The sequence below is a fragment of the Moschus berezovskii genome, chromosome 14, assembly GCF_049115385.1.
Source record: "Moschus berezovskii isolate FMDL1 chromosome 14, NW_MosBer_1.0, whole genome shotgun sequence".
Classification (NCBI taxonomy): domain Eukaryota; kingdom Metazoa; phylum Chordata; class Mammalia; order Artiodactyla; family Moschidae; genus Moschus; species Moschus berezovskii.
Window position 1 is genome coordinate 70,773,016 of NC_142473.1, and position 16,241 is coordinate 70,789,256.

A 16,241-nucleotide genomic window follows, 5' to 3' on the forward strand; every position below is an offset into this window, starting at 1 on the left:
GCCCATGAGATGAGCACCCTAGTCCTCATGGACCCCAGAAGAAAACCCCCAGACGCTAAACATTTTGGAGAATTTGTTTGTGTTTTCCATATGTGACAAACTACTTTGTAATATGGAACTTGCTCAACTTGCCTACATGGCATCACATTTTCTCATTACCTTGAACTGTTGTTGTTATTTTTAAAATTTTGACCTGATCCACTTTAACCTTTATATTTCCAGACTAGAGCAGCCAATTAAAATGCAAAGACACCGGATCTCAGTATCCTCTGTGGTTTCTCCAGTTCATCTCAAATCTAATATGGGCATCCCATCTACAACTTTCCTAACCAGCAGTTCCAGCACCCATGCCCTCCCAGCTCCTCCAAACAGGTATGGTTTATACACAGTAAACTGCACTTGCTGTAGGTGTGGGTTTTAGGGATGTTCTTCCCGAAGTTTTCACAAACACATAGTTATGTGTATGCTGTATACAACAACAGCCACCACCATAATCAAGTTGCAGAACAGTCTCACTGCCCCACAACGTTCCCTTGTGACCCTTTGCACTGGTCCTTCTTCCCCAGGCCAGATCCTGGTGTCTACTGAGCTGATTTTGGTCCCGATGGCTTCGCTTCCCTCCCTGTCCTCATCCTTCATGTCTTATAAATGGAGTCATACAGAATGCACCCTTGGAGCCTGGATTCTTTCTCCTAGCGCCCTTCTGAGATTCATCCATGTTGAGCCACTTGTGACTCAGTCGGTAAAGAATCTGCCTTCGATACAGGAGACCCAGGGTTCAATCTCTGGGTCAGGAAGATCCCCTGGAGCAGGAAATGGCAACTCACTTCAGTATTCTTGCCTGGAGAACGGTATGGACAGAGAACCGCATAGCCTGGAGGGCTACAATCCACTGGGTCCCAAGAGTTGGACACGACTCAGTGACTAAAGCAGCAGCACCTGTTGCTGCATTAAGTGACAGGACACGATTTCTTTATCCATTTCTCAGTTAATGGATATTTCCAGTTTGGGGTGATGACCTGCATTTTTTTCTTGCTTTTTTTTTTCTGGGGAGGGAAGGAGCTGGAGAGTGGACAACGAAAGCGGCATTGATTCTTCCTCTGTCTAAATCCTCTGGGAATTGTCACCAGGGCTGTCTTGGAGCCCCAACTGCACTGGAGCAGCTGTTCTTTTTGTATTTGGGCTTCTACTTTCACATTTACTTTCCTTTTCTGCAAACTGGGGCCCCAAAGTCCCTTGGTCTAGGCAGACAAGATCCAGAGGAAATTAAGCACAGGCTAAAGCTGTGTTCCTACTCCACTTGTGGTTCACCATCAGTTTCCAAATCATCTGAAAGCTTCTTAGAAAAGCAGAATCGCAGGCCCCACCCTGCACCTACTGAGTCAGAGTCCCGGTGAGTCGGATGCATTTGAAAAGTTTGAGAAGCACTTGTCGTATTCCATATTGCCATTAAAAATAATACATATAAATGTTTTTTCCCCCTCATAACATTTGGCTCATTCTTTCAACTCTTTCTTTCCCTCCCTGGAGTAAACTCATTTTGAAGTTAGTTCTGTAAAGAATTCAAGTTTGGGACTTGAGGAGGTGGTGAGCGCTGCATCCTCGGAGGATGGAGGAACACAAGTGGGAGGAGAAAGAGAAACAGAAGGCGAGGACAGAGCCTGGACTGTTAGGTCCTCGCAGCCAGAGGGGCTGGTGGCGAGCGGCCGCCAGGGCCGGACCCTCCGCGGCCCCCTTGGCGCCCTCTCTGCGCCTGGACACCCGGGGCGGGACGCAGGCGGCGCGCGACCCGGATGCTCGCGAAAGCTCCGCGGATCGGGGCCGGGCGGGCGGCCGCGGGGGGCGGGGCGGCCGGGAGGCGGGGCCGCGGGGCGGGGCCGGCGCGGCGAGGGGCGGGGTCGTCGCCGAGGCCGCGGGGGCCGCGACGGCGCCGGGCAGCGGGAGCGGCGGCCGCGCCATGTGGCTGCTGGGGCCGCTGTGCCTGCTGCTGAGCAGCGCCGCGGGTGAGTCGGGGGGCGTCCGGAGAACTTTCTGCGGGGCGTGGGGCGCGGGGCGCGGCGGCGATCGTGCCCCCTCCCCTTGCCCGGGCTGCGTCTCCCCGCGCGGGTGTGCACAGAGGGCGGACCCCGGCGCCGGGCTGGCCGGGACCCCGGCGAGGGGCCGCGGCGGGGTGCGCGCCGTCCTATTGTGTGGGCGTGCGCGCCGGCTTGTGCTGTGTGTGTGTGCACGGGCGGGGCTTTGTGTGCAGTCCGGCTCTGGGGAGCCCGGCCGCTGCCCCGATTGGGCGTAGCTGGAGAGTTCGTGCGTGCGTGCGTGCGTGTGTGTGTTGTGTTGTGTGTTGTGTGTTGTGTAGAAGAAAGGAAGAAGGGTGGGGAGTGGAGAGAACGCTTCCCTGATCCCAGCACCCCAGACGCGGGGTGCTGGGTGCTGCGTTAGCCTCCCCAGGGCCCCTTTGGGTTCTCTCGTGTGCACCCCCGTGCCTCAGTTTCCTACGTGGACCGCGGGGCGGGTGGTATCGCCCTTCCCATCCATTCCTTCCTGGGATTGTGTTTGGTTTGGGCAAAGGGAGATGAAGCAGGGCCGGACCTGGGAATTATTCATCTTTCCCACTGATTCTGGGAGCAGGACATTTATTTAAGTCATCTGATCACCCCCACTCGCCCTACGGTGGACGCCCTGTTCGGCAAGATTCCCCTGGGAGAGGGCACGGGCTTCATCTGCCGCCCTTTGAACTTGGCATCGCCTGTAGCCTGTGCACCCTGAGGTCTTCAGGAGCAGCATGACGTTCCCTGGAACTTTTCTGCTGATGTGAGCGCACTCCAGATTCCAGCCCAGAGCTGTTCCCCTGCCCCTGCCCTCTGGTCACAGCTGTCAGCTGCCCCTCCTAGGGTCGGCAGGCCCTTGACCCCTCCATATTTATTTCTGGGCAGCTGATGCACAGGAAAGTAGATGACAGGGCAGTGTGAACTTTCTTCATCACGAAGCTGGCTTGCCTGAAGTTGGTGCCATCTACATGTCTAATTCATGCCCGATTCTCCCAGATACTTCTAGCTACTTGAGGTGGAAGTATATTTGGGGGTGTGTTTGTTGGGGAAGTTGAGCCTCGCTTAATTCCAGACTTCCCCCTCCCTGCCAGATGTACACTAGGAAAGACAAACCCTCCTCCTGTTTGGAGTCCCTGGTCCTGGCCATCCTGAGAATCCGCTGGGTAGCCTTCCCCCACTCTAAGACCTATGACATCATCCCCACTCCTCCGAGACTCCTGCTTAGATGTCTGTGGGTTTTCTGCGGCTTCCAGGGAGGGTGGAATGCTGGTGGCTGCTGTGGATTTTTAACCAGGTGTGGGTCAGAGTGTCCTGTTTGTCCTGAACTACTCAGCCACCCCAGGGAGAGGGTTCCCAGGGGGATGTTGGCAGTCACAGGTAGGGACTAGTGATTATTTGGATGCTGTTAGAACTGGGAGGTTTCCCGGACATCTCAGACACAAAGACCTGCCTAGATTCATGCTTTCTATTTGCATTGACCTGGTGTGTCCCCTGATAAAACCCAAGTAGGACAGTCCAGACGCCAGGTCTTGTGCATGTCCTCAGGGAACTGCCTGCGGCCCAGTAGAAACTGTTATTTATTGCATCTCCCAGTTAGTACTGGGTGGCTTTCATTGAGTCTTCATCACTGTAAAAATAGCTGTAACGTTAATTTTGTCTTTCTCTGGTCAGCACTGGTTAATATGTGTGTACGTGTAAAATAGGGCTAAAACTAAGTAAAACAGTCAGAGTGGATCTGAGCAAATTCCAGGAGGTAGTGAAGGACAGGGAACCCTGGTGTGCTGCAATCCATGGGGTTCAAAGAGCTGGACACGACTGAACAGTCATAGTGGAGAGGGAAGGATGGGCAGTGGTAGTCACGGAGCGCCCAGCTGTCCCAAGTGGTGGTCTTCTGTTACCTGTGTTCCCTGGGCTAGTGTGGTTTTGACTCACCTTTACAGTGAGTTGCTAGTTTAGAAACCTCTAGGCAGGTTGAAGTGTGTGCATTTTTCCTGTTATATTAAGTATCACCCTTCTAGCAGGGATTCCACTTTGCCCTAACTTGTCACCGGAGAACAGGGCCGGTCACATCTCCTGAATCCTGCACGGTAGGTCAGTTCGTCGTGGGCCAGAGACCCTGTCTTTCTGTCCCATATCCTCCACCTCCATCCTCTTTTGGGAAGTTGATTGAACAAGAAAGATGATAAATGCCAGTGCTTTGGCACTTTGGATTTCTTTCTCCCTTTGATAGTCTGTGAAGAAACTCGGGGTCAGAGCGGAGCCCTAGTCTGAGTTTCAGGTCTTTGTAGGACTGGAAGGAACCTGACATTCAAGAGCAATCTGGAGGCCTCTATTTTTCAGGAGCCTTCTCAGACACCTTTGCATGCGTGTGTGTATTTTTTCCTTCCTTTGTTTTTATCGTGTTAGGGAAGTGAAGCATCGATTTCAACCATTATTATTTTTTAATGTATCCAGTGAGAAAGGCTCAGGCTGTTTGAGGTCCAGCTTTCCTTGCCGAGGTGGGCTCGGTGGGTTTAAATGCATGGATGCTGAAGGTGTCTGATGGTGAGCAGGCCTTGTGGGGGTTAGATGGCTCACCTCCTTACTGGCTGACCTTTTCTACCTGTCAGTGAGAAGGCTTGATTTCCCCGGTGTGTACCCAGGAGTGTGGGTGTGACCTTTTCTCCTGGAGTGGTCTGCTTAGTGATGTGAGCAGGTGGGTTTTATTATTATTATCATTTTTAAACAAACTGAGTGGCTTCGTGCAGCCTAGGCCAGTCGGTGAGGCTGTGTGCAGCAAGTACAAATAAACACACCTTGTTGCTTTTCGTCTTCAAAGAGGTGGATGAAGGCTCCCTGCTGGGGTGCGAGGTGTTTTTTCCTCCACTTAGGCCTTTACCTTTGTGATAAGTGAGGGAGAGGCATGGGATGTGAGCCAGGAGCAGAGGGAGGGCCTCCAAGACTGGTCTCGCTGCCTCGTTGGCAAGGTCGCCAGAAGAACTTGAAAGTGGGTTTGTATCGTCTTCTTTGTGAAAGGATTTAGAGGACTGGGAATTAGGAGGATTTCTAATGAAATAATCTCCTACGAAAGTCATGGCCTTTTCAACCTTCCCCTTTTCCATGGGCAAGGAGAGAAGAGGGAACCCAGTATCTGTGGACCATCGTCTCCTACCGGTGAGATGCTTTGCTCGCCCTTGAAACATGTGATTCTGTTGAGTTTTTTCCGACAATATTGGGTGACAGGAAGTCATTTTGTGGTCCATGAAAGATTATCCGTACCCAGGGTGCCAGATTCTGACTCGAGTTTCTCTCTAGGCCCCCAGTCTGGGCTTTCCGCCCTATTTCCGGGCATCATTCCATGCCTTTCCCCCTACGTGCTTTTGTGAATTAACAATCCATGAGTTTGTTTCCATAAACAGCCCCCCTTCCCAAATCTGTTCACTTTGCAGTCACAGCAGTTGGTATTTGTGGTAAATACATAAAAATAAATCCCAGTCCTTGAGTAAAGATAGAACTTTCAAAATAGCACCCGTATTTTTGCTCTGTGCATGGGAGAGACGTGTCTGGCAGGGAGATACCACTGGACATGGTTCTATCTCTTGACCCGAGGTGTAGTTACATGGGGGTTTGTTTTCATTCATTAAATTCTGTATTTACCTTTCCCCCCTTTTCTTACATGTTTATGGTATTTTACAGTTAAAAAATGAAAGACAACTCATAGAACTGGTTTTAGCTATGAGAGAGCCCTGGGGGAAAATCTATTTTTGGTTGTGGAGTTATCTTGTTTGTTCTCTTTCCCTCTTTCTCTCTTTGGAATATTTTAGAAATGCATGGGCCATCCTAACTGTGCAGCTATTTTTGCCTCTGCATCTACCTGACAATTGGGGAGGTTTTTAAACATGGCTGCTCCTGTGTGTGTGTTGCTTTTATTGTAATTGCTGTGAAAGAATCTACTTTTTGTTTCTTGAGGAGTGCCTTTAAAACGTCTGCTGGGAGAAGAGCCGGGTACTCTGAGGATACAGGATTTGCCCGTCATATCTATTTGATGTTTGATACTGCTTATAGGATAGGTAAACTTCTGGTGGTTCAGCTGGTAAGGAATCTGACTGCCATGCAGGAGACCCGGGTTTGACCCCTGGGTTGGGAAGATCCCCTGGAGAAGGGAATGGCTACCTACTTCAGTGTTCTTGCCTGGAGAATCCCATGGACAGAGGAACCTGGAGGGCTACAGTCTATGGGGTTGCAAAGAGTTGGACACAACTGAGCGACTAAGCACACACACACACACACACACACACACACACACAGACACACACACACACACACACATACACACAGGATAAGTATACTTGTGTGACAGGGTAACTGCCCAGTCAGAGGAATGGCAAATATTTCTTTCAGATAGGATGGTTAGGGTTTCTGGAGATGGCTACAGGGATGGGGTTTATCTGGGGAAGCATCTCTCAGCCTCGGTGCTGTTGAGGTTGGACTGGAGAGTTCTTTGTTGTGGGGGGGCTGTCCTTTGCATTGTAGGTTGTTTACCAGCACCACTGGTCCTTGGTGCCAGAAGCAGCCTCCCTCTCCCTGCCTCCCTGAGTTGTGACAACCAACAATGCCTCCAGCTGTTACCACATTTCCCTTGAGGGCAGAATCAGCCCAGCTTGAGCACCCCAGTTGCGAACCCGGGGTCTGGTGTGAGCATTCCCTACCTTGCGGTACATCTGGAATCTTCTTACTGCTCATCCTAGAAGTGTCTCCCAGATACAGCGATTCAGGGTGGCGTTCTCCTCCCAAGGGTCTCTTCGTCATCAGGTTTCTGCTTTCTGTTTCTGCAGCCCCACAAGTTCAGTGTGAAAATAGGTTTTGTCTAGAAACAGCCTCAGTCCTTACCTTTCGCTCCTGCTTCTTCTCTCCAGCAAATGAAGCTGGAGATTGTGGATTTCGTTCCCTTGGGAGAAACAGGCTGAGGAAGCAAGTAAAAGGCAGGTGGCTGGTGACACCAGAGCTGCTTGGTTTCCTGAAGACTTTTTAAACTTGGGAGGTTCACTATCCCTGTGAGCTGGAGGAGAAGCGCCCTGAAAGTTTGCCTTGGGAGCTGCGTGTTGAAATCTCACCCTGGAAGTCCCCCTGCCTCCACCCCACAGAGCGGTCATTGTTTCTCTCGGTTCCCCTTCCCTCCCCATGGTTCCTTCCCCCTTCCCATCAAAAGCTTTTACAACTGGAGTTCCTTCTCGAGGTGGGTGGGGGGATCCTCTGTACTAGTAGCCAGTGAGCTTTGGAGAATTTTGCATCTTGTACTTTCTTCTCTGAAGTCCTTTGAAATTTAAGCTCTGCGTCACTTAGTAACTCTTGCATTCCTTTAAGACACTTTGCCTTCCAGCTGTCCGGCTCCTTTGTTCAGTGGTGGCCAGCCTTCCTTGAGTTTTTAGCTTCCTCCTCTCTTCAGAAGACCAGCATCGATGTGCCATGTCTGCCTCTGTCTTCTGTGTGTGAGTTCACAGGGAGAAAGGAGCTACCGAGAGAGCAGCGCTGGGTTTGGAGGGGGAGAAGTGTCCCTTATCCTCCATCAGACACATGAGCCTCAAATCACACCCTCTCCCCAAAGGCTTCTCCAGGCCAGAGCCCTGGCTTCCTGAGCCTGTGAGTCTTGTTTTCTTCCCTTTTGTCTCTGGGTAACTTGAAAACTCTTCTTTAAGCTTTATAGTATGTCCCTTACATGGGAATGGGTTCCATTCCAAGAGGGCATTTGTAAGTCCAGTTTGTTCATAAGTTCAACGAAGTTAGCCTAGGTACCCAACTAACAGAATCGTCTATGTAATACTGTTCTGTAATACATTTATAATACTTTTCACACAAATAATGCATAAAAAACAAACACAAAAATAAACATTTTTAATCTTACAGTACAGTACGCCTTGAAAGGTGTAGTGTTAGTCGCTCGATCCTGTCCGACTCTTTGTGACCCTGACCCCATGGATTGTAGCCCTCCAGGCTCCTCTGTCCATGGAATTCTCTAGGCAAGAATACTGGAGTGGGTAGCTAACCCCTTCTCCAGGAGATCTTCCTGACCCATACAAGGGCTGACATCAAATGGAGAGGCCAGAAGAGGTACGGATTGGAGGAGGGGGGCAGGTGGGAGATGGTAGAGCTAAAGGATTGTCAGCAATAGGAGACGGAGAACAAGCTGCAATTTCACTCACAACTGACATTGATGGCACAGGTCCTGGTTCCTTGTTTGAACCAGATGCACATTTGCATCTTTGAAAGTTTGTAACTTGAAGGTTCGTATGTAGGGTACTTAACTTTCACTGTTCACTAGTGCGGTACCAACTCTGTGCTCTAGGGGGGGCAGAGCTGTGTAGAACTTGTTCTTGGCCCTTGAAGACTTGAATGATCCAGTGATGGAAATGGGGGTGTTTACCTCTGTTATGATCTGGGAAGGGCAGAGACACTCCTCCAGCAAGTGGGGTTTTGGAGGCATTGTGTTCCTAGATGTGAGATATACTGATGGATCTATGACCTTCATGAGAATAGAACTGTGTGGATGTCACAAGGCTTTGGCAAACCTGGATATCCAGTCACTGGGAATATTTAATGGATGAGTCATTCTTTTCTTAAAATTTTTATTTTTATTCAACTTTTAAAGGTCACTTTTAATTTGCAGTTATTATAAAATATTGACTATATGCCCTATGTTGTACAATACATCCTTATACAGCCACTTACACACTGCCCCGCTGGTGACCACGAGTTTGTTCTCTGCCCCTGTGAGTGAACTTTGTTTATGTTATATTCACTCATTGTGGTATTTTTTAGATTCCACATATAAGTGATATCATATAGTATTTCTCTCTGTTTGACTTATTTCACTAAACATAATACCCTCCAAGTTGGATGGTCATTCTTGATAAGGTTTCAGAGGTGATGGTGCATGTCCTAGTTTGCTTCTTTAGCTATGCAGATAAAATTTTGGGGTACATCTATTGGTATTCTAAGGTTCTCGTAACTCCAGGCTTATGAGATTCTAATGAGACATTTCTTCTGGGGCTGTAGGCAGCAATCTTCTTTATCTTGTCATACTTCCTACAGACACATCTATGTTAAAGTAAAGTGAAAGTGAAATCGCTCAGCTGTGCCGACTCTTTGCAAGCCCATGGCTATACAGAATATAGTATACAGGCCAGAATACTGGAGTAAATAGCCTATCCCTTCTCCAGTAGATCTTCCTGACCCAGGAATCGAACTGGGGTCTCCTGCATTGCAGGCTGGCACACACGTATATATAATAAATATGTTTATATATGTATAATATGCATATCTTGGTGTATATACACATATCTTAGTGTATGTGTATATACATATATATCCTACCTTTTTTAGTCTCTAATCCTACTAGATTGTAAACTCATTAATGGCTGGAATCATATGTTAAATGTATATGTCATATTTCTCATTTCTTTTGTGGAGTCTAAGAGCATAATAATGACTGCCAATCACTGGAGGGTTCTCTACCTGGCAGGATGCCAAAACTGCACGTGTATCATTTCATTATAATCTTCCTGAATTAAAAACATTATCAAAGTAGTACCTTGAATATATGCTTATTATAAAAATTCCAAGCACAATAGAAGTCATTATAGTAAAACATTAACGTCTTTCTTTATCCTCTGTTTACATTTCTTATTTCTTTTTAAAGTTACTATTAACTGTCTGGTATATATCAATTTAGTCCTTGTGGATCTATACACACACATGCATGTGTGCCCATAGAATTAATGAGGTCATACTTGTCTATATTTGTTGTTTTTTGACTTGCTTTTTGAAAATGTTGAACTTTATCAGTTCTACTTTGAGATATATGCATTGGGCACACCTGCCTCCTGTCGTTTAGACATTCCATTTATTCCCAAGCACTTGGCATTTTCATTCATGGTCACTTGCCATTCACTTTCTCAGTTTGTAAATGGCACTCTTTTTGCCTCTATCTCAGAAACAAAATGTGATATGTCTTCAAGCCCCTGACTTTAAAGTGCTTGGCTCATACTTTGCAAGAAAATATGGAACTGGACTTCCCTGGTGGTACAGTGGATAAGAATCTGCCTACCAGTGCAGGGGACACGGATTCAGTCCCTGGTCTGGGAAGATTCCGCATGCCGCAGAGCAACTAAGCACATGTGCCACAACTGCTGAAGCCAACATGCCTAAGAGCTCACAGACCACAACTCCTGAGCCCACATGTTGCAGCTACTGAAGCCTGTGGGCCTAGAGCCTGTGTTCCCCAGCAAGACAAGCCATCACAATGAGAAGCCGGTGCCCTGCAGTGAAGAGTAGCCCTTGCTTGCTGCAACTGGAGAAAGCCCGTGCATAGCAAAGACCCAGGACAACCCAAAATTAATTAATTAACTAAGAAAGAAAATATGGAATTGTAGTCATTCTCCAGTGACAGATACTTGCTTCACTATTTTCATATTTATGTAGTTTCCCTGCCTTTTGTATACCCAATAATTTTTTATTTCAGTGCGAAATTTTAGTGTCGTGTTTTAAAAGGCTTTCTAAATAGCAGGTAAATTCAGCCTCTGCATTTCCAACAGTACACAGTACTGGATGGAAGTGATGACACACATTAGCGCCTCTGACCAAGTTCTCCCAGGCGCTGAGAGTGACCAGCAGATCACAGCTTCTGTTTACTCTGTGCCCTCGTAAGGTGTTGTTGGCTATTGGGCACCTCTTGAGTTCAGAGATGTTACAGCATTAAAGGTAAATTAGGCGCATCCTCATTTCAGCGACGTTCCAATACCAAAGGTATGTGTCTTCTTGGCCATCTTTCTTTTAGTTTTTCTGTAACTATGCATTCTTATAAAAACAGCTTTAAAAACATTTGGTAAATGTCAGTACCATAATTTTTCTCATGTGTCTGCTGATGAATCCTGTTTCATTTTCACAGCATTCATTTAGGTAGACAGTATGCTCTGCCACTGTAGAGATGGGGAAACTTGAAGACTAAAGAAACGTCCCAACCCTGCAGCCAGTAAGAGGTGGTTTCAGGATTTACATGTAGATCTGCCCAACTTAAACCTGTGCTCTTGACTGCTGGCTCTACTGCATTACCATTGAGTAGACATTCAAATTCATGTGCGTTGGAAGAAGGAGGTATACTCCAAGATGGTGCTAGAGAGTTGTGTCATTGGTTAGTGGTGTTAGGATTGATTCCTTGCTTATTACATTAGATAGAATAATCTGCTGGAGAGCCACTGGTCAGGAGGCATCTCAAGTTGTTTGTATTCAAGTGGCCTGTCCTCGGCAGATTGAAATTGACATTTTGCTCATCTTCCCTATGGAGGACTTGTTGTTACAGGCATTTAAATTGGCTTTTGTAGAGGTTTTCTTTATTAAAAGAAACAATAGTAACAATAAACAAATTATTTCAGCACCATGAGACTTGCCTTTGAATGTATTCATGATGGAGATGTTTTCCCCCCCTTTAGTGGAAATATTTTGTTGGAATACCAACCAAAAATAATTTCTTTCTGGTCAGTACTTTCTTCAAGTAGTGCTGGTTGCCAAAGAGAAGTGCCCACTGTTTATAAAGTCTAAAAATAGATTTTTAAGACAAAAATATAGTGCTGATTGTAATGCCTCATATAAAAAGAAAACTTTAAGTTTTGTCTTTCTCACTCTGAGGTTAAGCTGGTATGGTTCAAATATGGGAGAACTTTTTCGGAACTAGTCATTGATGTTATTTGTTGTGGAAGGTGAAATGTTAATGCCCTGCACCAGAAGGAAATCATAGCTGGAAAGAATTTGCCCCATTTTGTTACCTGAAACCAAGGGGCTCTTATGGGCAGTAGGTCCTGTCTGGTGAGGAAGTAACACTGCAGGTCTGAAAGGCATTAATAACTACAGGCAGACCATAATAAGCTTCAGGATTCCAAACCCTGACTCCTTAGTTCTCTCCTGAAACCTGTCTCTTTTTAATGAGGCTTTGTGCTACCAGGGGTCTGTAAACTGGGTGAATTTGCAGGTGCTCAAGTCCAGCTGTGGTTTTTGACAGGCAGCATGGCGAGACTGAAGGCACGGGTTGTCTCTGGCCTGGAGGGAGGCTGCTGAGAGTGGAGACAGCCAGTTAGTTGCCTCTGGAACTGGGTGCTGGAGGGGCACGGCCCATATGAATAACTTGATTTAGAAGACGTGCCGACCCAAGGTGCCAGCGTTCCGTGTGGGACACTTGTGTGTCTGTTGGCAGAGTGAAATGAAAACATAAAAGGTGTGTAATTTTATTGCATTAAAAATCTGTTCTCGTTATTATAAGGCCCAGTGAGGTTAGCTTTGGGGATATCACTAGCGTGCTGTCTTTGATGGCCTTACTGGAACATTTTTCTTCAGCTTCTGCCTTGAATCGGGGCAGTGTTCTCTGGGAGAACTAATTGGACGTGGCTGAGAAGTGAGCCCTCGTGACTCTTGTAGCTCCACAGTCTGTTGAAAAGGAAACCTTCTCAATTGGTTTGGAAAGTGCTAAGTTTAGCTTGTTTTTTATTATAAAAATAAAGATGGGGGAGTTTGGGGATGATGGAAGAGTGATTAGTAGCAGAGGGTGTTTCATTAATAAAAATTTCATCAGAAAAAAAACCCAAAGCTATAAAAAATGGTTGATGCTAAGAGAAACCAGAACAGAACTGAATGGGGGCTTCAAAAGCAGATTTTATAGAATTTGATTAAAAGGTATGATCGGAGGGAGCTCAGCTGGCAGGGGTGTGGCACGGCAGGACTGTAAGGACGGTAAGTGCTGTGGAAGAGAAAGGCTCACATCAGGAATAATCTATAGTAATTAAAGATTGAACTAACCTTGTAAATGTTAGAGAGAAGCGACAAACATCTGTGGAACCTGTGAAGGGCAGCAGCAATGCAGTAGGGGAAGCTTTAGCATGCCCAGAGTTCATTTGTGCTGCCCAGGTTGATGATAATGACAATCCAGGAAAAGCTAGCAGATGTCGAAAATATACTAAGGGTGCTTGATTTTTTGAATAAGAAACATACCAGAGAAATTGGAGTGGATCAGGAGTTGGACTGTATATTCAAGGAAAGGAACATTGTCCGTCACTGAGGGGGCAATCTCAGGATCTTTTGAAAGTACCCAGAAAGTGTAATTCAGCCATAATCCTGAGCAGTAGAAAGAACTCTCCCATTCTTGTGTGGTTCGAATTCCATGAAGCAGGATGGGGTCATGCATGTTTCTTTAATGTCCATCTTATTTGTTGTTATAGTCCAGCACCTGAGTCAGGGCTTGGCTTAGCATCCGTCACAAAGTAGGATCTCCTGTAAGTTTCCTGGAAGGCACGGAGGTGATCACTCAAGCAATTGTGACTTTGAAGAGGGGAAGCAGTTGAGGGAAGGATGAGGTTGAGATGTTGCGCTTTGGTGACACATTGTTTCTGCTCTAGACTTTGAAACAGTCTCAGTCAGCATCAAAGACCTGCAGAGATCTTTATACTGAGACAGCTGTGGCTTAAAAGAAAATGACAGAAAGCGCTTGCAGAGGAAAATGGATTATAGCAGTTTTAAAGTCATGTGATAAATTAGACAGTTAAGAGTCTAGCATGTGGCATATAAAAAGGGTTTCTGACAGGTGAATGAAAACTGCTCTGCCTCTTAATTCCACTTGAAGGGAGTTTACACAGTTTACTTAAAGAATATGAGAAGTTACTGGCAGGGAAGAGTTGAAAACAGTTCCGTTTCATGAAATATCAGTGTTAAAAACGTTAAATAATAAGAAACTTAAGGTTATCTTCTGGCCTTATCTAAAAGGAAGTAAAACTTGCTACTGAGACAACACAAATGATTCGAGGAAGGAAGCACATCAATCAATATAATCTTAGAGGGAAGTGGAGGATGATAGAAATACATCAATTATAAGAGGAAGTGTACAGCAAAATGTCAGTAACTCTTGTGAAAAAAATCACCCAGCTATTCTTCATAGGAGACGTAGTAAACTTCAAGAGACATAGAGTGAGAAGTTAGGGAAATAAAATCCTATATGCCGAGGCTTCTTTCGCGGTATCAGATAAGTAATTGCATAGCATTAAGCAGTAAGATAGATAAACAGGGTTACTGCAAATGGCAAAGGTTTCATTAAACAAGTGTCTGATAATCCCATGTAAACAGACATGAAGAATTAGAGACATAATTAAAGGATGTTGAAGACTCACTGGAAAAGACCCTGATGCTGGGAGAGGTTGGGGGCGGGAGGAGAAGGGGACGACCGAGAATGAGATGGCTGGATGGCATCACCGACTCTGTGGACATGAGTTTGAGTGAACTCCGGGAGTTGGTGATGGACAGGGAGGCCTGGCGTGCTGTGATTCATGGGGTCGCGGAGAGTCGGACACGACTGAGCGACTGAACTGAACTGAACTGAACTGAAGCTTCTTGGATAAAATTAGTGAGTGCTTGCCAAATTTTGGAAAGTTAAGGTATTTACCGAGTACCTAATTTTAACATTTCAAAGAAAAGGTCTGTGGAAATAGTGGTGTGTTAGTCAGTCGTGCCCCACTCTTTGTGACCGCGGGGACTGTAGCCTACCAGGCTCCTCTGTCCATGGGATTCTCCAGGCAGGAATACTGGAGTGGGTAGTCATTTGCTTCTCCAGGGGAGTTTCTTGACCCAGGGATCGGACCTGGTCTCCTACATTGCAGGCAGATTCTTTACCATCTGAGCCACCAAAATGTGCTGGTGACTTGATGAGTGTCTGCAGTCAGGAGCGGTGGGTGAGACATGCGGCTTCCTCGGGACACCCTAGGGTGTCTTTTTCTTCACACAGCTGCTCCCTGGGTTTGTGGAAGTGTTTGCTATCGAAAGCTTTGGGGATAAAATCCTCCCTGCTAATGAGATGAGAAGGTTGATTAAGCTTCGACTTGGGCTTAGTCTGGCACCAGTGTCTGTGGGTGGGAATTTACAAGAACTGTTTAAGGCCTGCCATATGGATTGCAAAAGTGATTGAAAAGAAAAGGCTATTTTTGCTTTTATATCTTAGGAAGCATTGATGTTATTTAAATTATTAGAAAACATTTCCTGGTCGAGTATAGTATATTTTCTCCTTAAAATGGTAGTATTATCGTGGGATTATGGTGTAAGAGCTTTGCTGCTCACAATGTGGGTCTCCAGGCCAACAGCATCAGCATCACCTGAATCAGAACCTGCATTTTAAGAAGATCCTTGAGCGATTTCAACTTGAATTAAAGTTTGAGAGGCACTGATGTGGTCACTAAGAATACAGGCTTTCAAATGAACCAGCCTGGGTTGAAATCCCAGCTCACTGCCTCAGCTTTGGCCAGGTTTCTTCAACTTTTTCCTGCCCACTGTGTCTTCATCTGTAAATAGGGATAATAATGGACACCACCCTTATGGCAGAAAGTGAAGAAGAACTAAAGAGCCTCTTGATGAAAGTGAAAGAGGAGAGTGAAAAAGTTGGCTTAAAGCTCAACATTCAGAAAACTAAGATCATGGCATCTGGTCCCATGGCAAATGGATGGGGAAACAGTGGCTGACTTTATTTTTCTGGGCTCCAAAATCACTGCAGATGATGACTGCAGCCATGAAATTAAAAAACGCTTACTCCTTGGAAAGAAAGTTATGACCAACCTAGACAGCATATTAAAAAGCAGAGACATCACCTTGTCAGCAAAGGTCCATCTAGTCAAGGCTATGGTTTTCGCAGTGGTTTTTCCATACATCCATACATGTATGGATGTGAGAGTTGGACTATAAAGAAAACTGAGCACCGAAGAATTGATGCTTTTGAACTGTGGTGTTGGAGAAGACTCTTGAGAGTCCCTTGGACTGCAAGAAGATCCAACCAGTCTGCCCTAAAGGAGATCAGTCCTGAGTGTTCATTGGAAGGACTGATGCTGAAGCTGAAACTCCAAGACTTTGGCCACTTGATGCGAAGAGCTGACTCAAGACGACAGAGGATGAGATAGCTGGATGGCGTCACCAACTCAATGGACATGGGTTTGGGTGAACTCCAGGAGTTGGTGATGGACAGGGAGGCCTGGCGTGCTGCAGTCACAAAGAGTCGGACATGACTGAGCGACTGAGCTGAAGTGAACTGAATGGACCCTCCCAAGTAGAAATATTTTAATATTTTAATTGAGATAATACATGGCAGGCACTTAGCTTTTATTATTGCTCACTAATATAACTGTTAAATAAATAATTATCCAG

At 46.2% G+C, this 16,241-nt stretch overlaps 1 protein-coding gene across 2 annotated transcripts in view; it reads left to right on the top strand.

The window, feature by feature from the left end:
• The first annotated feature begins 1,895 nt into the window (after nucleotides 1-1,895).
• LDLRAD3 (low density lipoprotein receptor class A domain containing 3) overlaps nucleotides 1,896-16,241 on the top strand; it is a 273,200-nt gene continuing 258,854 nt past the window's right edge. For both annotated transcript variants that reach the window (XM_055423847.2, XM_055423846.2), the window contains exon 1: nucleotides 1,896-2,003. In XM_055423847.2, coding sequence (XP_055279822.2) covers nucleotides 1,958-2,003 — 46 coding nt within the window. In that variant the 5' untranslated portion in view covers nucleotides 1,896-1,957. The remainder of the gene's footprint in view (nucleotides 2,004-16,241) is intronic.